This window comes from Hyposmocoma kahamanoa, unplaced genomic scaffold (genome assembly GCF_003589595.1).
Source record: "Hyposmocoma kahamanoa isolate Upper Pololo Valley unplaced genomic scaffold, ASM358959v1 114, whole genome shotgun sequence".
In the NCBI taxonomy this organism is placed as follows: domain Eukaryota; kingdom Metazoa; phylum Arthropoda; class Insecta; order Lepidoptera; family Cosmopterigidae; genus Hyposmocoma; species Hyposmocoma kahamanoa.
In genome coordinates, this window is record NW_020653383.1 from 8,704,235 (window position 1) to 8,728,785 (window position 24,551).

The 24,551-nt window shown below is 35.3% G+C and overlaps 1 protein-coding gene across 1 annotated transcript in view; it reads right to left on the bottom strand.

The window, feature by feature from the left end:
- Positions 1 to 24,551, bottom strand: part of LOC113239623 (acyl-CoA:lysophosphatidylglycerol acyltransferase 1-like) — a 542,108-nt gene that overhangs the window by 276,691 nt on the left and 240,866 nt on the right. The window contains exon 2 of the mRNA XM_026476683.1: positions 18,524 to 18,738. Within this exon, the coding sequence (XP_026332468.1) occupies positions 18,524 to 18,738 (215 nt within the window). The remainder of the gene's footprint in view (positions 1 to 18,523; positions 18,739 to 24,551) is intronic.

The window sequence follows — 24,551 nt, forward strand, 5'->3', positions numbered from 1 at the left end:
CTAGATGAGCCACGGTAGCAACTAAATATAGGTATCTTTTATAATTATTCTTTTAAAAACATGCACGAGAAAAGATACCGAACTCAGAAAAGGTCCGTCAACTACGCCGATAAAATAATTGAAATGGCAGTCGTCAAACTGATTTTGAATTACTTAGAGTCGAAAATAGATTGAAATGGTTCGTGTGCGTGGCTCTTTCTATTCTGCACATTGGCTGGCACGCTACGAGATCAACCAAGATCTGATTACAATTATTTTTTATTAAGCATGACCATATTATATTTTTATATTAAAATTCAATACAATACTTATAAAGACCAGTAGTTGAGGAAAATCAATGGCTTATTAAATAAACATACAATCCTCCGCCCAAGTAAAGCACGAACGGAAATGACACGTAGGCACTAATGCAACAAACTTGTAACTCGGGCTGTTGTGCCTTTTATAGACGTTGCAACAAAGTCTAATTTTAATTGTAACATTCTGAACGGATGTACCTAGTACTCTGTTGGTTGATGTGGTGTGGTGTAAACGAAGGACTTTTTGAGAGAACTAATAGATTACTTTATAGCACACGCAAGAAAAATACAAACTAACTCCACGTTGTGAAAAATGATGTTTTGACTTTAGACGATACGGCATGGCAATGCGTCTCAATGTCTCGGTAGTACTTTATAAATAAATAAGATACCACAAACATTAATAAAAAAAATGACTTAACTACCTTTGTAAAATTAATATAATCACATTAATTATAGGAAAAGAAACTATTTTTCCGGATTTAAATCGCGTATATTTGTTTTTTCAAACAAATCAACGTTTCGGGCCCTTTACAGGTCCTCAGTCACGGTTGACTGAGGTTGTACAGTCATCAGAGAATAACCTACCTGTATGGGTTTTCTTACGAAATACAGTATGACTTAAGGTGTTATTAGGATTTCTTTTAATTAAAACATCTAAGAAAGCTAAAGTACCACAATTCTCTTGTTCAATAGTAAATTGGATCTTAGTACTAAAAGAATTGAGGTGGTCCAAACTACCATCCCATACTATCTTGAATTAATACTTTTTATTTTTTTTCTATTTTCTATTATTAATTAATAATAAATTGAACTTAATAAAAATTTATTCAATAAAATAATTTGTAAAACGTAATGTGGCGTAAATTGGAATGTTCCTTTGTAAAATTAAAAATAAGGTATTTAATCAATAATTTTTGTAACTATAGTGAAAAAATAGAGTGATTTGCATTAATATTAGACATAAGCAGTCAACCGTGACCATGGGACTTGTAAAGGGCCCAAAACGTTGGTTTGTTTGAAAAAACAATTATACGCGATTTAAATCCGGAAAAATAGTTTCATTTGCTATGTACAACAATTGCGAAAGCCTAAGAACTCGATAGATATTAATTATGTACGATGTAAGGAGTGTATATAGTATACAACCTAACATATTAAAAATGTTCCTACACGGATCGCTTTTCCGTCTATATTCATAAATTCATAAAGTCTTATATGCGATGATATTCGTGTCTAACGTTCTGTTTAACGTCAAATTTTTAACAAAATATTTTTCCATCACTTCGTGGCCAGACAGAGGAGTATTAAATCCCAAAAAGCCTCTAAAAACGCTCTCTTTCCTACTTTAAAACTTTGAAGGTGTATTAAAAACAATGTTGTGCCCCCTTAGTGCATGTTGACGACCCCTGCCCCCTTTATGGACACAACTTATACCTTAACTGGAATCGGTTTACTAGCCTCGGCGATGCATAATTGATATTCCACATGTAATGACACTATGGGTTTCAGTATCTAACGACTAGACACTATAAAATAATGACAGGAGCACATCGTAACAGGGTGGTAAGTACTACGAATACATCTTAATAGTCAAATTATATGATATCTGGCGTATTTGGACGTACCACCATTACTAGAAAAACTCTGAGGTTACTAAATTCGAACTATGACGCCGACTTTCGTTTTATATAAATAAAATATTCAACGAATGAGAAAATGAGATGTAATTTGCTCCAGTGCGCGGGGAACATACGCCATGAAATAAATAATAAAGAAGTCAAGAAACAAAACGTGATGAGATGCGAAAGTACATCTTGATAATGGAATTCAGGACTAATAATCTTCCTTAATCTATCAAATTTACCTGGATTGATTTAATTATTGTTTAAAAAAAAACTTGCAAGCACTTTTACATTTACTCATTAAACTGAACAAAAAAGAAACAGGGTAAAAAGCATCCACCAAAATCATAAAACTCTACGTATTTTTATTCATCTAAAATAGCAATTTTACGACTACAAGTAGTTAAGATCAGTAATGACCGTTCTTGTTATTTATTGCAACGATTTTGTTGTAGTTTCGCTCTTAATGAGTGCAGTCTCGCTCCCAGTTTGTGCTTGGGATGAATAAAAACTCTTGTTGAAGAAAAGAGCAGTCTTCAGAATGATATTTCAAATTGCAGTAGTTTTCTAAACAATAATGGTATTGTCAGTATTAAAAGTTTTATGGAAATGGTAAATGTGAAAGTAAATGCTACCGGGAAACCTGATCTGACAAAATTAAAAACCAACAACACTCAAGAGTGTCATTTTAGTGGCAGTAGAGCTCCTTGTGAGAGAGTTCGTTCAGGGAAACACTGCCACCTTACCTATTTTTGCTGCCAAGGAATAATGTCAGCACTACTGTGTTCCGGTTTTGAAGGGTAAGGTGCTGGTGGAATAGCAGGTACATGGAACTTGTCAAATTAAGTCTCAGGATGACGGGCGCAGTGGCAGTGCCCTTCAGATCTTTGCGATTTAAAGCTCTGAGTGGCACTGCAACTATGGACAGGCATGTAACTTACCATCAGTCGCACGACTTGTTCGTCCCGTTACTTGATATTATAAAAAAAAAATCGGTCACATTTTTTAAATAAATATAGAGTACTAAAAAACCGACCTGAAAAGTACGTAACATAAGTACGAATTACATCTATTTGCCAAGTTTTATTGAAATATCCCCTAGTTCGCCACTATACAGGACTTGATACTGGAGATAATAAAAATCGGTTCTCACTACTCAAAGTATGTTGAGAGAGAACAACGCCTTGAATTGGACAATAGCAAAACCAACCATTAAAATAATTGCTCCTTAAGTAACATTTAGGCGCTATTTATAAAAATGAATGTTCATGCGTGATCAGCCACCCTTAGAGGTTCAAAATGGGACTACTATGGAGGTACCCTCTATCCAACAAAAAAAGAATCATGAAAATCGGTTCACAAATACCGGAGTTATCGCACATACAAAAAAAACATACAGTCGAATTGAGAACCACCTCCGTTTTTCGAAGTCGGTTAAAAAAAATTACATGAGACAGTTACCTCATTAACATAAAGACGTACATTATACTATGACAGCTCACATCAAAATATGAATAGCATAATGGCATTGCCTGACTTTACGGTTAGCGGTCGTCATAAATGGACTGACCACAATAGAATCCAAATTACAATGCAATTTTGCTTATCTATTGCCCGAAGCAGACGGTGTCACTGTGATCCCAGCACTAAGCAACCAATTACAGGTCTAATTACAGAATAAACAAGGCTTTTATCCGTAGACCGTTATTACAGTCAACAATCGGCGAAATCCTGAAATTCTATTACCGGCAGAAATCGTAAGCGAAAGCTCCGAGCTGTAGTGAATTGGGGCTGCGTGAATGGCGGATTATGGGGGACAAAGAAGACCGTACTATTAATAAAATAAAAGGTATTTTACTGTTTTTTATCGTTATGTTTCTTTTAATAAAAAGAAATTCTAAGTCGTGAAAGCAAATGACGATCTGAATTTAATGTTTAAATATAAAAGTCCATGACTTGAGTAAATATCTGTAATATTGAGGTATATATTTCTTAATGTAATTCATATTACAAAGCTACTCTCCCGGGCAAAGCAGACACAGCAAAATAACACATTAATATTTAAGAACTTCCTCAGTTCTAAAATCAATATCACTGCTAAAGTCAAGCCACGAAAAAGCATCAGAAACAATTTCTCATAACAATGTCTTACAGAACTCGATCCCGTTGCGTTCTCGCACTTCCTTATCATCGTAACCAATCAGCTTAGCATACAATATTCATACACCACTTTACGCACGTCATGGCCCAAACCGTACAAAATTTTAAGGCCCTATCTCGTCGTAGGATGAATTTCTCAATCGGTGTTTATTCTTGCCGGTATTACGGTAATCGAGTTTTCGGAACGGTGGTACCCGGTACCCGAAATTAAAATTAACAATTTTCACAATTCGGCATTTTATGTCTACATTCATTGCTGTCACAATCTTAGAAAATGCTGGATGAGTCCTTTCTGTTCATCTTAATTTATCAAAAAAAAAAGTTTACGTGATTTTAGACACTGACAATGCCACTAACAAAATTACAGAACAATAATTGCAGAAAAAATAACCGCAGGAACACATGTAAGGTTGCAAAGTTCTGTTTTACAATGAAATTCCTGAAGTACTTGCAAATAAAAAAGTTATTACTTTATAATATAATAAAGATAGTACTTTTTCCATAATTTAAGTCTTTTGTTTGTTAAAAATATAAGCATCTTAGACCTTAATAGTTATTACAAGTTTAAAACCAAGGCAGCTTTAATGTAAGAATAATAATGTGCCAGAAACTAGGAAATTCCCTGTGGTATAAGTATTAGAACAACAGAATTCATTCTAAGGCACTTCCCAGAATACCAAGGAGTTCATTTCCCAAATTGGTTTTACTGGGAATCGAACCCGAGACCCCTTCATCCAGCTCCCACTGTGCAAATCGACTTACCGAGATCATCATTTTTGCAGCTGCAGCGTACAATCGTAATCATAATAAATTTCTAAAAAATCAATTAAATATCCAACCAGCAGGTCGATTCAGAGCCTTACGATAAGTCTGTTGTCGACCGATTCGATTAGATATTGTGCTATTTCTTTTCATTTTTATTCACAATATCCGAATCGAACGTCAAACTGTCGTACTCGAAACCGAACCGAAATGACGTCATACCCGTACGATCACTCGTACTTCTCGACCGGCAAAGGCTACAAACGTTATTCAGAACACTGTTATCGAATGAAAGTTACCGAACGTCCTATTGTTTTCAAAGCAAGAATGTAATATGGAAATATTTTATTATTTTATATAAAATATGGATTTTGTTCAATTTTGTTAATTTATTTCAATGCAAGACTAATGCCTTCTTATATTTTAGGCCTTTAAAGTGTTAAAAATGTATATAAAGGGATTTAATTTTTCTTATAATATATCTACTGACTCCGTACACGTTGTTGGATAATGATATCGTATTCGAACCGGAATCGAACATTTTGACTCATTTGTTCTGAATAGCTCGGAAAGCGCCTTTTCGATTTGAGAACGATATCCTATACAATGATTGGGTTAAGATATCGAAGAGTTCTGAATCGGGGTCCTGACATTTTACTTCTTCTCTCCTAGTTTCTCTCTCTCTTTCTAGTTTTCTATTTGCATTTTACCAGCCAAGACATTTCCAGCTCGGAACTACATTCAGAAAGACATAAAACATCGCGCTGTTATCGCAACACGCAGGTGGAGCGAGCCCCTAATTCCGTTGCCACCTGATTTCCTTGTAATTAAAGATGGGATTTGCAACTAAGGAAAGGGGATTCTTTAACGAAATTGCTTTGTTGCGAAAAATTGTGACTGTGAATTTTCTCAACTCCTTTAAGATTTTTTTTACTTAATAAATTATACGTGCGCATTTGACCTCCATCTCACCTGATGGAAAGTGACGACGAGGTCGACAATGGAGCATACACACCTAAATAATGCCTATTACCTCTCGCCTTGAAAAGGCCCATGTTACAACGTTCAGGGAACAAGTCTGCAGTCAGGGAATTCCACTCCATAGCCGTTCGCCATATAAATGTAAAAATATCCACCACATAGGTGTGGAACCCAAGCCTCCCGGTGATGGAAGGGGAAGGCGGAAATAAATCGTGTAATTCCATCGCATACCGTGATATATCCTGTAAAATATATTACAGTTTAAGGTTTCTTTTTATTACAAGAAAAAGCCTTTGACCGAAGCCTATTAAATATTTTTTATCGACTTAAACGTTCAAGAACATAATTTATCGGAAGAATTTTCTTAAACATTTATGCGATTGTATCAACCCATATAGTTCAAATCCCATCGAATTAATCGAACCTTTTTATGACCAAAACGAGGAAAACTGGTCCCGATTTATTCGTCACCTGAACATTCATTTCTTTCAAATTATGTTCTTTGTGGCCGTGTTTTCAAAGTGCATCATATCGCATATTTTAAACCACTGTCATATCACAAATTCAGTGAAATGTGAAAAGATATTAATACAATGACAAACAGAAGTAATTAAGCTATAAGTACGTCGTGTTGTCGGGAGCCTTTGTCGTTGACATACTAACCGCTTTGGCAGAGTGCCAGCGCCAATATCCTGGACACGAACAGGTATGTTATTCGGTTCCTGACACCTTCCTGTTCCATAGGCATTGTACGGATAGATTTATGATAATGCTATTTGTAGAGAGAACATTTAACGTAATGCTGATGGTCAAAAGCAATGATCTTAAAAAAATTGTTCCTGAAATTGAATTCGCTTTATTCATTACATTCGTTCTGACTGAACTCGAACCAGCATCAGTTGCCATGCTGAGGTCAACGCTCTTACCAGCTGAGCTACAGACCGTGGCAGCAGACCTTCCGGATTTCTCGGGCTGCTTGTTACATCTTTGCTTTGTATCCATTTTAATCAATAGTAGCAACTAACTAGTGAAGACTAAAAAAAAACTGTTTTATTAAAAAAAAAAGCCTTTAAAAGTTTGTTCATCGGCTTTTTTACTGGAATTACATCTATTTGCCAAGTTTTATTGGAACCGATTAACTAAAAGTGCGCGAAACCGGATTCATGCCCTAGTTTGCCACCCTTAGAGGTGGAATATTTACTCTTTCCTACAAAAAGAATCATAAAAATCGATCACAAATAAAGGAGTAATGGCGTAACATATTCACAAAAAAAAATACAGCCGAATTGAAAACCTCCTCCTTTTTTGAAGTCAGTTAAAAAATATGAATAACATAGTAGTAAAACATTATGATATTCAATAAATAATCATTTCAACTAATAGAGCGACACCTCTCGTCAGCTTCTGATAGCTGTAAAGGTACCTGACTGAGTGAAGAAACTGAATAGGCTTTTCACAGGTGGCACTGAGGGCAAAAAAGGCCGTTTAGGCCATTTGATTAATATTGAACATTGCCTTAAAACTATTAATTGTATTCAAAGCACTTGAAGTTAAAAACACATTAGCATTATTGTTCACTTAGTATACTACCTATCAGGCTATTTCCCAATTCGACTTCGATTGCTCTTTGGATGGCGCACTGTTAGGTATAATCAAGAGCACATTAGAATTAACACTTTGGACTTGCAACTTTCCCAAGCGGCATAAAATTGAATTTAAAATTGGCTACGTACATTTGCCCAAGCACAAAAAGCGAATCAATCATAGATCACTATGTTTTGACTCAAGTTTACTCTAATAGCATGACTCGTCTATCCATCGTTATTAATTCTATCCTTTTTATCTACCATACAATCAGAATTATTATCCTGTGCCATTCCAGACATTAGCACCGGTTACAAATGATCCCACATAATGTTTGGTCAAGAAACCGTAGTCACCCAAGACTCGATACATCGACCAGTATTAAACTTGGCTCACAGCCAGTAATGTACTGCGAATGGTCTACAGACCAGATTTGCTAAGGAATTTTTACTACATTTTCAAGAAAGGAGTCCTGTTTCTGAGACAGTTTCAGTAAAATTTTCATCTCTTCCGTTTATTATCTGTTCTTTTTTATTTTAAATAACTTTTCTTTCAGTGCTATTATTCGATTTCCATCTGTTTATATGTTTCTGTCTATTCTTTTTAGAGCGGTGACAAACGTCTGACATGCTTGCTTTTCAATTGAGGTCGATGATTCCAATCGCTGTGGCGGTATGTACCTGTGATTTTAATTTCTACCCGCATGTCTTTCTTCCACTTAATTACCTGTGGAAATTGTTTTAAGTCTCCAACCCGCATAGAGCCATCATGGCGGATTATGGTCTAAATCATCATTTCTTTAAAGTAGACTAGTTCCCAGTGATGGAACGAATAGTGTTGTGTTGTTGATGATAATTCTTTTAAGAATAAGTTCAGTATCATTTTCGACTTCATATTCAAGTATTACTATTTCCAACAATACTTCTTCTTATCATATAGATGGCATAAATTGGTACGTCGTGTGGGGAAGTTTTCATGCACCTCCAGTTATATAGCTCTATGACCAATCTCATCTGTGTCTTATTTTTTTTTGTATGGTATTAAATTAATTAAATAACGAATGTGCGGTAGAGTTTAACCAGTGTGACGATTTAAGTGTAATAATGCTTACCTACGAAATAAAGAATATTTTGATTTTTTATTTTACAGAAAATGTGCAAAATTTCTAAAAAAAATCAAAAAATATTTAAAAGAAAAGAAAAAAATTTTTTTCAGGTCCAATTCGCGTATATTTTTTTTTCAAACAAACCAACGTTCCGGCTCTGTACTGTGGCCATGAGACCAGTAAAGGTCCCGAAACGTTAATTAGTATAAAAAAAACAAAAATACGCAATTTAGACCCGAAAAAATAGATCTTACATCATGTTACAAAAATATACTATTAAGAATAGCTCAATCAATCAATTATTATATATACATAAATGACACGAACGCGTGGTGGAACAATTCTCATATTAACGATCAAATTTCACAGCAATCTAGTCACAGTATTAGGCAAATATGAAACTTTCAGGTCATGTCGTCGGGCGTTGAAATTTTCACGAGGCAAAGGAAAACTGGCATTCAGCCAGCCTCAGTTTCGTTCGACAAGAATTTATGGAACTTGTAAAGAAAAATTGTTTTTGTCTTTTACAATTGCAGGGCTGTGTGTGATAGATGTCCTGTTCGGAATTTGTTTCGGTGACAAAGTGTTTTTCTGGAAACTACACGATATTAAATTTCTTTTTTGAAACAAAAATTTTCTTTCCCGTCTTCCATAACGCTATTGTGAGCAATATTCCTCATATTCCTCATTGTTCATCAATTATTTATTTCATTACACAGGTACCCGAAGTTCAGGGTTATTTATCAGTCAAACGTTCATTTAGCTAACCAACGAGTAAAATTTTAAACTCTATATTTAAATTTCATAATTTTGAAACATTAAATTATTAAATCGTAATAACTCATCCAATCACTTTTCGAAAATTGCCCTTTGCATTCCAATTAAGCAATTCGCAAAAGTTATACCACATCAAATTTTACTACCATGACATCGTACGTTCCTTAACATATATGTCCCTTGAATAACAAATGACGATAAAACGTGTGCTACTCCAGAAATAGAGGAAAACTCTTAAACCCTTGTGCATTTATTAAAACGTGCGCTATTTTGGAAAGCACACGCTAAATAAAATTCAGAACAGAGAGCGATTTAACGTAAACAAAAACGGAATGATACACGGAAATTATGTTTAGCCAACTGGTTGACGTGATGATTGTTGAATTGGTAAATTAGTTTATGATGCTATTGTTGATTAGCTTATCGCAGCAGCATAAATTACATTTAATTAGAATTTCATACCGCTGAACTTATTTACATTTAAAAGACCTATCACCTTCTTACAATTTTTGCTCGCATGATTCTATAAAAAGGCACTATAATAACAAATTATTCAAAATTATTCCGATATAAGGGCGGTTTCAAAGTAGACGCTTCTAGAACTAATGGAGTGGCGCGACAGCCGCGCATCTGTAGCATTTCAATAATTTTTAGTTCACTATGTAACTGAGATGTGACTGCAAAAGTGCCAAAGTGGCGCCACAGCAGAGCACCTATAAGCGTCTAATTTTAAGGCACAAGCGCAGGCGAATGATTAATGGTTGAAGAAGGTACGCAAGACGTTTCCCGTTGTACTTACAACTAAGTTGGAAAATATGGATAGGTGGGATTTATTAGGATTTATTGGAATTATTATTCATCAATAAAAAGACGCAAGTACTTCCAGTTGAAAAATAGTTCCCCTCAGCAAAGACAAACGAAACCTTTCCGCGGTCAAGCCTGCTGCGAAGGGTCCAGCTAAATGACATTTCCCTGTGATTCACCTTTTTGGTGCATACCTGATACGCGGTTTGCGGTCACTGCCTGGAATTGGAAATGGATTTTATCGGAATCCTATTCTTATCTCAATGAAGGCTCAACGTGGAGTGCTAGTTTTAATGGTGGAGGAAAACGTCGAAGAGAAAACCGCAACCGAGAAGGCTTTGGGTATACAATTAACAGCACACTAGAATTTACACATTGGGTGATTCATATAGTAAATAGCATAGAGTTGAGCTTACTTGGTGTTGACTGTGTGATCTCTAACATTTATTTGTACAGAGATAGATCTAAATCCGTTCAGGAATCCTAATTTGTTTTTGAGTTAATTGACAGTGTTAAGGATTCGGAATGACAAGCGAGATAAACAAATAAAATAGAAAATAGGGCATTTTATTGTATAAATTGCCGACCAGATCAAAAGAGTTTGTTACAAGTACATTGACTCTATAGATATTCGTTTAAAAAACAATTCAATCGGTTGCAAAGCAACACATATTCTCTTTTTAAAAACTCTGTTAATATTGTGTGACATGTAGTGAAAATGAAAGAAAGAATATTGACGAAACACATTTATATGTGAGCGGTTGGTACGGGCAGACCATGGCGAACTTACAACGACCAAATTGATGACGTCCTTAAGAAAGGCTAGGTCAAGAGTATTCTTAATCGATGAACGCGCATGAAAGCACTAATGCAAATTGATGACGCGAAAGATGTGTGCCAGGATCATAGTAAATGGAAGTTGCCTCTGCCTATTTTTTTTATATTACTAACGGACGACGACACGCATAGTATTTAATAATAATAAAATAATAACGCACACACTCAATATAACCCCGCACTAGGGAAACCCTGTGTTGCAGGTGCCATGGACACACATATAGACAACCACAAATTACACCCAAACTCACAAGAGAAATAAATGTAGGTCATACAAATATTTCTCCCGGCCCGAGAATCTGCGTGGCAGTCCGGCATGGTGACCGTTCGGCCACAGAGGCAGTTATTTGCAGTGCCACTCGGAACTTTAAATCGCAGAGATCTAAAGGGCACTACTACCACTGCGCCCATCTCTGAGACATAAGTTGACAAGTCCCATGTGCTTGTAATTTCACCAGCACCCTTACCCTCCACAACTGGAACGAAGTATCGATTGGCTATTCCGATAAGAAAATCGCGTCTAGTGTATTGTATGTACGTTACAATCACAAACTGCTTATATAGCCTATAACATATAAGGACATAGGTACATGTTTAAATGAATATATTCCAGGAACTACCAGTAGAGGTGGACCACGACATAGGTCATTTGGCAAAGCCACCAAATACTGTGTGGCCACGTGTTGCGTTATTATAGTAGAGTGGCCATCAATCACTAGATTTCATGTAATGTAATTAAAAATTCCATAAAAAGGACAGTCCTGTGACAGCGCTCCTTACAAACGATATTTAATCATATTTTGGATATAAATCAATCAAATTAAGTAATTTTTAGTAGACACATTTAATATACACGATGTGGAAACCAATTTCGAATAAAAATCAAAGACAAACATTTTTCCGTTTCAAGTGATACTTGAAATTGTAACATTGATTAATCATTACTAATCATTCGTAAGGCTGATAACCTTGAGAAGAAGATTTTTTGGATTTTTGTCATCCAAGTACACAGAAGCTGTGTAACATATAACCCTTAGCATAAAGTTTTTGTTTCACTATAACTTCAAACTTCGGAAATAGCAAATTTTAAATATCAACCACAATCTTAGTCTAGAAGCATGACCACTTAACTCAATTGTTGATTTTGTGAAAACGACCGTCAAGAACAGCCTGTTTTTCAATACACGTATTAATGTTATGTCTATCACATTTCTCATGAAAAATTTATTATTCTTTTTCACATAAATTACATAGGACGATAGTGAAGATTGTGATTTTCTTGAAACTTGGACGCTCTAGGGCCTAGATTATAATTGCCCTGTGGTAAATTGTAATACTACGGTTGTGCATTGTCAATATTCTGTTCAATAATAGGTATAGCTAACAATAACGCACTCATAGCCCCGCACTAGGAAAACCCTGTATCGCAGGTGCCATGGACACACACATAGACAACCACAAATTACACCCAAACTCACGCGTGGCAGACCAGCGTGGCAGACCAGCACGATAGCCGTTCGGCTACGGAGGCAGATAATAAACTATTTAGTTTAAAAAATACTACATTTCGTCCAATAAGTTTGTTGAGTCAATCACTATGGAAAAATATATACTAAAATTGAGAATATACACCGATTAGTATACGCTGAGAAAACACAATTCATAAAAATTTTCACGATAAAAAAACACAAACTTACGTCGAAATTTTACAAAAAGACCACTGTATTCATAAGTACTTTACATATACCAATGTTTTTTTTTTATATCAACTGAACTAAATAGAACATGTCCCTATAGTATACGAGATACATTTTTCAAACTGCCTTAATTTCGTTAGTGTAAAAAAAAAAATCTGAACTAAAGACAGTGTCGCTGTCGGTCGACCCAGGCAAAATGAATCATATTAGTATGGGAAAAAAATGTAATTCGAGCTGAGGTAGTATCCTCTTAAGTGTCATTAGATTTATTTTATTGCTTATGGTTTTTAAACTGATTCAGTGGAATACGTAATGCTGAACGATGCAACGTTTGATTGTTGAATATCTCCATTTATGGTACACAATGGTGATCCTACACGAGAAACCGCTAACTGCAAAGGTCGGGGCACAGGTCAGTAAATGCAAGCGAATGCGGTAGTTAATCTTTGCACCAGTTTAATGCTCGTATTAGATGCATCATTATGTTAGACATACACCATTATACTGGACAGTGAAACAGTTGACTGTGGTAACTGGACATTGAAGATTTTTCATTAAGATAATGTCAGTTATTTTAGTAATCTGTGAGATTTTTTTATGTATAGAACATGCACTGTTTTTCAACAATATCACCGGATGTTATACGAAGATGTGACCGACGATAAGCGTATATTTAAAAAATGTCTATTCACTCTAGCCTTGAATAACCCTAAATTATACTTTCAGGAAATTGACGACAGACGTGAACTTCTGTAGATAGATTTTTAGCTTTAGTCGTTGACCTACCAATAAACGGACGGCGCGTTCGCGCTAAAAAGTGTCCGCGCCTATAGGGCGTTAAAATCGCATAAAGACCGTCCATCGCACAATAGCCTTCGTTTGTTCGAATGACAGCGCGGTTGTGAAACATGCTGTACTATAAAATAATAACTTGTGAAAATTACAGCAATAAAGTGTAAAAACAAGATTTTGTATCATATTTTCACTAAACAAATATATTATGTTATCATAGTTCTCATTTAAAAGTGTTATTTTGTACAGTTGTACAGTATTTAATTTATATATAAATGAGTCGTAAATATAAATTATAAAAGCAAACAAAACATAACGCACACACTCAATATAATAACGCACACACTCAACATAGCCCCGCACTAGGGTAACCCTGTGTCGCGGGTGCCATGGACACACACATAGACAACCACAAATTACACCCAAACTCACGAGAGAAATAAATGTAGGTCATACAAATATTTCGCCCGGCCCGGGAATCGAACCTGGGACCTCTGCGTGGCAGTCCGGCATGGTAACCGTTCGGCCACAGAGGCAGTTAAAATATGCTGCTAGTTGAATAAAATAGCTATGTTGAATGTGTGCATCTATCTGTATTATGTTTTATATGATAAATAAATAAAAAAAGGAAATCACAAAACGCAAACAAATAGGATGGACTGCATACTACACTAGATGACATACTGAAATCGGTTGATATTCCACAATATTTCAAGACACGCTTATTCTACCAAATTGCCCTGCCCACAATGTCTTAAGGTACAGAGAGTCATGCTTGGCATCAAACTTACAGACTTAGTTCCAAATTCCGAAGACGAACTAAGGTCAAGGTATAACGAACGAATGAAATAACGAACTCAAAATGGAGCAACACATATTGCCGGGCGCAGAAAAGACAAATGGAATAAATCAATAACCGAATGGTGGCCAAGAAATGGTTATAGAAATGTTAGATGTCCTGTAGCGAAATGGGTGGACGACATCGTTAAAGTTGTAGATGGGTGAGACTAGCACAGAATCATGGTGGATAGCACAAACTTCGAGAAGCCTGTACCCAGCAATGAAAGAGGTCACGCTGTGTATGATGATGACAAAGATATGTAAAAAATTAAAAGACTAGTATTACTTTGAATATGTTTCAATTGAAAATAAGATATAAACATAACACGAAGTTTTAATCCTAGAAACAACTGCTTTAACAGAAATTTTCGCCAGTCAAATTTTAATGCAGGAAGTTTATGCTGTTAGAAAGCTCTCTCACTGAGTGCGGAAATTGTATAAATGTATACACGTGAACTCAAAAGACATTCATTCTGAGCTTCATTCAAAATGGAGGCAATATGTTTCTAAAAAAACTGAAAACAGTAAAGGTCCAAACACATTAAGGCAGCACTGCGCCACATCGAGCCAACGTTTTTCCATACTAGTCTATACGTAGCAATACTCACAAATTCAAATTCAAATTCAAATTGTTTATTTGCTTCAAACATGGTATAAAAGTTGTAGCAAAAAAAAAAGAAAACCAGTACAAACATGTTTCGCATATCCGATAGCACGCAAATGTCTAATAATATTACCTTGATTGACTATTACAATTTTAAATAAATAAGTCACAATTTTCACAGTTAAAGTATGTCAAGAATTAAAATAATATAAATAAAAATTCAAGAATTACAAAAAAAAAAAATATGTGAAAAGTTACAAAAACAAAATACATATATATGTCAAGAATTACAAAAAATATTTAAGTTTTTTTTTTTTTCACATGTGAGCCGCGGTAGAAAATTGCACAACCCTCGTCAGACACATAGTCGCGTGGTTAACTGATTGCATCGCCACCATCGTTGCACCGTAGTAAACAAACAAACAAAAAAGATTAAGAAAGTGAGACGTGTTTGCAGTTGTATGCAGTTCACAGCCGCCATAGTAAGATTGTGATCAGGCACTGCTATGCAGCTACGTCAGGGCCTCGCCAAGTCGACTAGTGCAGCCAGCGCTAATGCGTTAGGCCCTTTAATGGTTTCTATTCGAAACGACCGACCTACTTTTCTAACAGTCGTTTGTTACTTAAAGAATAGCAAACGACATTAGCTTTCATTATGACCTATGTAATTGAGTTCGGTTTTACCAAGGGTTGTCACTTTAGAGAAATTAAATTTTCCGCAAATCCTATAAAATACTTTTGATATGTAAATTACACTTGCGTGCAGAAGAACTTAATCATTCAGCCCTACAAATACTTGTTATAAACCAGACCATTATTTCATATAAATATGTGTGGGCGAAAATAATACTAAATATATTGCAAATAAAATGTTCACAATCATTGACTTACAATTATATGGACGTCGGGTCCGCGCTAAAAAGTGTCCGAACTCATAGGGCGTTAAAATCGTATACAGAGCGCCATTCACGCTCTAGTCTTCGTTTGTTCGACTGACAGCGAAGCAAGCAAAATTAGACAGTACTGCGATGACATTACAGTTTAAATTCAACGTTTTAGCTTTTTCATATTCCTTTACATGTCACTACGTTTAAATAGGTTGACTTGGGACATTTTTTTCGTGGTTTTTGTATTTAGATCCGTCGTCCATTTATTTGTAAGGCAATGTTCACAATGTACAAAGGCAATTGTTTATATTTCCCCCTTACCTAGTATTAAATCCACTAAAAGGTCGACACACAAAACTGCGATGCGACGTCGCGTCGCAGAAATCTACGAGCTCGCATAACGCTTCGCAAGAATTTGCGAATTGCTCCGCACCGCGCATTCCTGCGATGTTAATCTTCTTTGTGTTTTTTTTCCTATACTTTTTTATCAATAACAGCAGTGCAACACTCTTTTTACGATCCATGTTGCCTAGTTTAAGAAATTCGTCCAGTACGGTTGACGATCGTCGAAGGAACGATCACCCGAATCGTGGCGGTGTCGACGAAATCGCATCGCATTAATTCGCGTCGTAATTTTCGAGCGAATTCGCATGACGCCAATTCGCAGTTTTATGTTTCGACACTAGACATTAATAATTTATTATAGACTTTAATATTTTGTTACTTTTTTTATATACATTTCCGTTCGTTCTAATAGTTGAATTTTGTTATAGAGTGATGTGTATGGCTGTACCTGGTTGTCAGTTCTATAGTGCTATTTAAGATTTTTTTTTGTATTGTGTTGTTATGTCTGTAACAGTACGAATAAAGTAAAAATATAATTGTACACTAATATTTTAAATTGTTTCTTAAGATTTGTAATTTACTTTGTGGTACAATAAAGTGTTTAAATAAATAAATAAAATAAAATAAAATTTGTGACGAAAATACATAGTCGTGTCTACGAATCCGATTTGCAGATGTACATAGTCGAAAAAATGATCGATAAAAGTAGTATATGATTTTACCGTCTCAGTTAACCGTGACCATTGGACCCGTATAGGTCTCGAAACGTTAGTTTCTTTAAAAAAACAGAAATAGGTAAGGTGGCAGTATTTCCCTGGACGAACTCTTTTACAAACAGCTCTACTGCCACTAAAAGACTTGTTCTAAAATCTCGAATACGTCAAAGCAAAAGTAGTGTAGAATGCCCTACGGCAATATGGACGGGCAACTAGTAAATGTGGCCAAAAGCAGTCGGATAAGAGTGGCACAAGCCCGGAAGAGTTGGCTTGCTTAGGAGAAGCTTATGAACAACAATAAATGCGTTTAAGTTAACATGATATGATGATACAATTCATGAACAAAACGAAAAATAAATACAAATTACCATTTCTCTGAACGAAATTCTTAGAACTTTACCTTTTATAATAAAATTATCATATATAACGAGACTAACAAATTTCTTTTCAAATGAGATGAAAAAGAAATATGTTTACAAAAATAGGGACATATTTATTCATACATGGTTCAGCGAGTTGCACCAGTAATTATCATAAAAATGTTAATTGTAATTTTAATTATATCTTTTGAAGTATACAGGGTGGAAAAAATCGATGAGACAAATTAAAATTCCAATTCAAATAATCTTTATTTTGTAGGTAAGCAAATTACACTTGAAATATCTATATATATATTGCACTATATATTAAACTCTACTGCTCATTCGTAAGTCGGAGTTCCTTGAGTAGAACGAGCAAGAAGCTCTAGGGGTTGCTCTTTTAAATATACATTTGAAAACATTTAACATTTGCGATATTTATTTCGAACATCTTAGATTGAGATTACCTGCAAAGAGAGTACCTCAAATGCTTAACATGCTTACACTACCTAAGAAGGAAACATTCTTTTATTTTTCTTAATGAATAACTGCATTCACAGAATTTTTGAAAAGCTTGTCTGGCCGCACAGCCCTGGACGAATTCTTTCGTAAGGAGCTCTACTGGTACTTAAAACTTATATTCATATATAAAATGTACAAATATTAGTGGTGAATTTCGCTTTTAAAGCAGAATTCTTATTCAGAATAAAGACGTACGATCTTTCGTATTATAGCAGGCTATAAATCGTACCCTTGTTATAATAAAGCCACGTGGGATCATACGTCAAAAGTGCTTTTATAACATAAAAATCATTAAAATAATACGGCCTACATATATGAAACAAATTACGTATATTATGTGACAGTTTTTACCTCCAGATGAGTTATAAAATTTCACACAATATACTTCTATATTTCGAATCATCTTTCTCTCTTGCATACTCCTTCCCTCTCACTCCCGCGTTTAGATACGTTCACCCACCGCCTAAATTATAATAATTCATGCGTTCAGATCTAGCAATCCCACATTTATTTTATACAAATTCCGATGCTACAATAGTAAATTAAATTTTGTAAACATACTTACATAGACGAGTAAAAAACTACGCCATAAAAAAATTATCAAGGCATTAATACGCAACTCGGAAGGCTGAAACTTCGTTAAATCGATGTGGCCAACCATTAAGTTCAGAACGCACTAGGAAATTCAAACTGACCAATCACACAGCTTGGAAATCACGTGAAACGCAGTACGTAATACAAACTAACCAATAGTTTTAATCATAGCGATGTGACAATTGCCAATTGGGTTTTAAAATTGTACGAGTATAATGATATAAGGTACTCACCGCTTGTATAAAGAAGTCCTCATGCAACACGCTGACTATGCCAAAGTTGGTGAACTTGAAGACCCTGTCCATGATCCACATTAAATTGCACAACACGCCACGTCGAGGGTTCCAAGCAGTCATGAGCATTGGCACATCGGCCGTGCTCTGATGGTTTGCCAGGACCAGAGTGCGACTTCCCATGCAAGTTGATGGTTCGTCTCCGGATTCTATAACTGTAACAAAAGAAAAATGTTTTTGAAACAGTGATCGCAATAATCGAGTTCTTAAGTTTTCGCGATTGCTACACATTGAAAATGGAACAATTTCTAACCGTCTGCAAAAAATGAGGGGTTCTCAATTTTACGTTTTGGCAAATGATATAATTTCACGAACTTTTGAGGTCGGTTTTTTAATAAAGCAGTTATTTAGGATCTTAATCGCGTATATCTGTCCTTCATCCATGATCATAGGATCATAGTTTGAAAAAAAAAACACGCAACTTAGAATAAGAATACATTTATTGCATAACTATAAATCATTACATAAGGTCTTAAATATTCATTGGCTTGTGCTCTATAGTCCACCATTTAAGGTGTACAATATTATTAAATGTTATAGATTAAAATTAAATTGCATTAGAATATGAAAGAAAAAAAAAACAATTATTAATAAACATGTCACACCGCTAGTCACCAAATTTGTCGTTGTCGTCAAAAAACGGGTTTGTAGCATCTGAGCCCGGGGTCAGTTTAAAGTTGCAACGGAACCCGAATGAGCCCAAATGTGAGTATCGTGTGTCCCCGGGAAGGCTTGTGCTGTGAGCGGGGTTGCTTGACAAAAATAATTAAATTTGAGTCGCATCCAGTCCCGGGTTCAGTTGCACCTCCAGAGATGACATTAAAGTTATATCGTCTGAACCCGAATTCATTTTCGATAGATATTGATACTTCACAGGTACCTAGTACCTAGATAAAAATTATATAATTTTCCGAAAACATACTTTGACTAACAAAACATAAAGTATCTATTGCAACTTTAAACCGACCCCGCGTTCAGATGCTACATACCCCAAAAATCTCTTGTACTCCAGGACACTATAATAAAATTTAGACGCGAAGAGGTAGTTTCATTTTTAGTAATAAGCCGATAAATACGTATTAATAATAAAATGTAAGTATAAGACCACAAGAAAGTGCAAATAATCTTCAAACTCAAATAATTTCTCTTTTACTGAAAATGACCGTAGCACGAAAGCACGACCGCACGACGTATCATTCTCTTCCTGTACATATGTCATCAAATCTTTTCACATCGACAGCAAACATTATAACAGTGTTTGCCATCGATAAGACAAGAAGACGAAGACCATACCATAGTCATTAAACAAGCTCAACGCGATGAGATGACAACACGGTAAATTTCCATATGAACACAATTTTATATTCGTAATTTAGCGAACTCATCTTGATGCTTGGGGAAGTTAGATGAAACGGAACTACTCTGTATTCGCAGAATACGCTTAGTAAATAGGAGGTTAAATTTCCAAGAATTTCTGTAGCCATTTCCGAAGCATTTCTATTCAAAGTCAGAAGGATCACTGAGAAGTTTGCTTTCTTACTTCGCGCGGAACGGTACGTGATCCATTTTGATGAAAAGTTAGAGCTTATATGAAAATAACTTATATAACAAAACCATTTCTACCGCTGTTATTCTAAAATATAATATTGAATTATATTTATTGTAAAAAATAAGTTGTAAAAAAAATATAAGTTGACAAATCCGATGTGCCTGCAATTTAACTAGCACCCTTACCTTTCAAAGCCGGAACGCAGTAATGCTCACGTTACTGCTTGGCGGCAGAAATAGGGAAGTAGTCTTCTAGGTTATAGTCTAGTGGTAATCTACAAATGGTGCTGGTTGCAGCATCAGACTAAGGTTACCTTATTACCGATAATATCGGATTTCAATAATATAATCAAATTTCTAGACGATCAGACAAATGGAAGTAAAATAAGTATTCATTTTATGATTGAGATGCCTACATTAACTGGGAAAAGAGATAAAAATGTTTAAACAACTAAACGATGAGATGTTAATCAAGCATAGTTAAGAACCGTCCTAAATAAATAAGTCGCCTTCATATAAAAAAAAAACTACTTTAATATCAGACCGATTCGCGAACATCTACGACAGCTACGATGCCACAGACAGACATACAGACGGACACAAAGGCATAGGCTTCAAACTTATAACTCCCCTCTATTGGAGTCGGGGTTGAAAAACTAAACTACGCATTTAATTTGGAAACGGCATGTTTTTAAATGATCATTTTAAATTTGCAGAAGCAGCAGTCAAAAATCTTTTTTTAATGATTGATCCCACTACTCAGAGACATAAAATAAATTCAATCATAGGATATTTTAATCTGTTCTGAGCTACGCAAAAAATCTTTGATTTGTATAAATTATTAAAAATATATAGCATTAAAAACTAAATTTAGATACCTCTTTTTTATAGTTCGATTCACAAAAATACTTTTTTACTTTGATTTACTACAATATTTACAACCTAATATTATTATTAATTATAATATAATTTGACCTGAAACTATGTTCGGAAACGCAAGCAAATTCGCTTCTAGCACTCGCTGGCCGCTGCCGTGGCACGTTCACTTCGCACGTTCGGCTCGCATGCTTTTTTTTTTCATATTACTTGTACTAACCTAACCTACTGAATGGAAAGCGCAACCAAGATATGACCTATAATAGAGAAAGAGGATCAGGTAATATTTTTGAATACCAAATATTAATTTACTACATATGCTTAACATAACCTTACATCAACTAATATTCAAGCGACTATCAATTGAATCTTTGCGGGTCAAATAATATTATCCCTTTGGAAACTCCCAACTAGGAAGAACACCACGGCGTGTTTAACCATTAGCACACAGTTAAACCACAATACATCCTTACTCGACACAAGTGAAAAGCCTTTGAATTCTAAATCAAAACAACCAGAGTGTAAATTTACCACACGAGAATAGTACGTGGTCCATTCAAATGCAAAGGTGCAATACCGCAGTATAGACGTTAAACGAATTGTATAACATTACTAAAGAGGTTACCTACAAAATGAAAGCTCCAAATAGCTTGGCAGAATAGTGATACTTACAAATGTTAGGTGTAATTATTCACGTGAACGAATATCTTTTAATCTCGTATTCTTTTATGCGCCCTTAGCTATAAGAGGTTAGCCTCACCGGACCACGCGACCGCATTATTCATTATGTTAGTTGATGTCTATTCAAATGGTACATTTTTGTATATAAAGATTACTTTTAACTTTCTAAAATCTGGATATAAATCTTATTGAATAATCAATAAGAATTTTATCCTATATTAAGTATTTTTGAACTCAAGTGATAGTGAAGTTTCCAATTTCATAATTTAATAAAAAATCTGACAAACCACAAGGCTAGATATATTTTTTTAATGATACACCGTAACGGTAAGCTACACACCTGCCCATAACAGTTACAGTGTCACTCAAGAGCTTTACATCGCAATGTTATTGTTATATTAGATTGAGCAGTCCCAAGAACCTGTAGTTTCACAAACAACCTTACCCATCAAAATCGAAACGCAGAAATGCTCACATTTAATTGTTGATATAGATTGTCAGTCCCTCCTATCCCACAAGTCCCACCCCAAATAAACCTAAAAGTACCTAGAATGTCAGCTAGGCTGCATAATTACACACAAACCTTTTGCAATTGAACTGAGAAAAATCAATTATGGTAGTATGTGCTTGGCTGCGGAGACATACTGCGCTCCACCGGTCATTCTGAGTCTTAAGTTGGTAAGTACCATGTGCCTGTAATTTCACTAGAAACCTTACTCATTATTACCGAAATACAGTAAAGAACACATTACCCTTCGGCGACAGAAATAGGTAAGGCGAGTACTTTGCAACAAGGAACTCTATTGCCACTAAATAAGATTGTAGACCGTGACTACTGATGGTCTTTGCTTTTGAATAGTTAATACGCAAAATAGAATCAAACTACGTTTCACCAGAGAATATTTCTTGGCAATTCTATTTTGTATAAATAGGACAAGTTACATCAAAGATTTTTTATCACTAAAGTCAATATGGCAATAGTATCAGTGTCTGGAAATTATGGTCAGCGAACAAACCTTAACCCGACACGTCGCAAAGTCGCTTTAAGCAATTTGAAAGTTTCTCAGTTCAGTACGCATGTACCTACTAAGTGCCATAACATTGCTGGCGTACTCGGTAAAGATTCAGTAGAAAAAAAGAAAAAGTACACAAATTTACAGCCAACATCATAAACGTATTAAAATGAATAGATTCGAATTAACGTAACTAACAAATTTTCACAATTTCGTTACATTTATAAATTGCCTGATGGTAAGCGACACTACAATTGTAGTGCCACTCAGAGCTGTAATCACAAAGATCCGAGGGGCACTGCCACTGCGCCCGACACCCTGAGACATAAGTTGACAAGTCCCATGTGCCTCCAGTAATGTTCACCTTACTGCTTGGCGGCAGAAATAGGTAAGGTGGCAGTACTTCCTTGGACGAACTCTTTCACAAGAAGCTCTAATGCGACTAAATGTAGTAGAATAAATTCGATGTAACGTAGTTTCTACGTAACGTATCGTCTTCGATGACCTTCACCGTTGTGTACTTCCGTGGGAACTTAGGTACTGTCCTTGTAAAAATTTCGTTGAAGTGGTCAGTCGATGTTGCAATTTACTAGAAAATATAACAGTAGTGTAGCCTTTATTGATGTCAGATTGCTATGCACGGATGACCGGCTGACGAACTGACAGACGCTGTCTCATAGACGTGGATTCGTGTTCTTTTGTTTAATTGATTATGTCACTTGTTGTGCTCAACTTAATTTAAAAATAAGAAAACATAAGGATTAATAGAAGTTAGCACATAATTATATAACAATAACTCGTTTTGTTATATTTATATTAATAAATATACCTATTTCGTTTTAAGCACTAAGAGCTCTACTGCTACTAAAGAAACTATGTTTAGTAGCAGTAGAGTCGTCCAGGGAACTACTGCCACCTTAGCTATTTCTAATGTAATGTGAGCATTACTGCATTCCAGTTTTGAAAGGCGAAGGTGCTGGTGAAATTACAAGCACATGGGACTTGTCAACTTATGTCTCAGGCCGAGTCACGAGCCGCCATTTTGTTTCAATTGTCAATAAAGTCGGACGCATCTCGTAAGTAGATTTTGAAGTGTAACTTTAATCACAAATTGCTTTAATAATAACAGATTTTCGTAGTTATTCTCACGAATTTTTAACAGAATTCATCGAATATTATCGTAGTTATCCATGTTTTTGGCAAATCAGAAGCGTGATTATCGAGACAAATAAGAAGAACTAAGGGTACAATAAGTTGTTGAAAATAATACGTAGGGTGGAATAAAATGCTACTACTGATTCAATAAAGAAGAAAATTAATTCTTTAAGGGCTGGCTATCGAAAAGAAAACAAAAAGTAAGAGATAGCATGAGTTCTGGTTCTGGAACTGATCAGTATACGTACCAAAATTTTGGTACTACAAACAGCTTCAGTTTCTGAAAGACCATGACGAAGGATGAATTGGCCTCTTTTATTATGTATTATGTGTATATTGTAAGATTGACTAGCAAGCGACCACTGGCTTCGCCCGGCGCTATTCCTGTTCCCGTGGAAATTTCGGGAGTTCTAGCTCCAGCGGTTTGGGCTGTGCGTTGTCTTATGTCAGTCAATAAGTCATTGAATTTTTTTAAATACATACCTATACCTACAGACAGATTAATGAATGAGAATATCAATTTGCTTATGTTGGGTTTGGTCATCGTTGGTCAGTCAATGGAAAAATTATACTACAGGTCTAACGTAACTTATCATTATTGTCAGATGGTGATAAATAAATGAAATCAGTTTTATAGGTCTAAAGCTAGGAGTTTATTTTCAGGTACAGAATCATTTGATGGCTCAGAACAATAA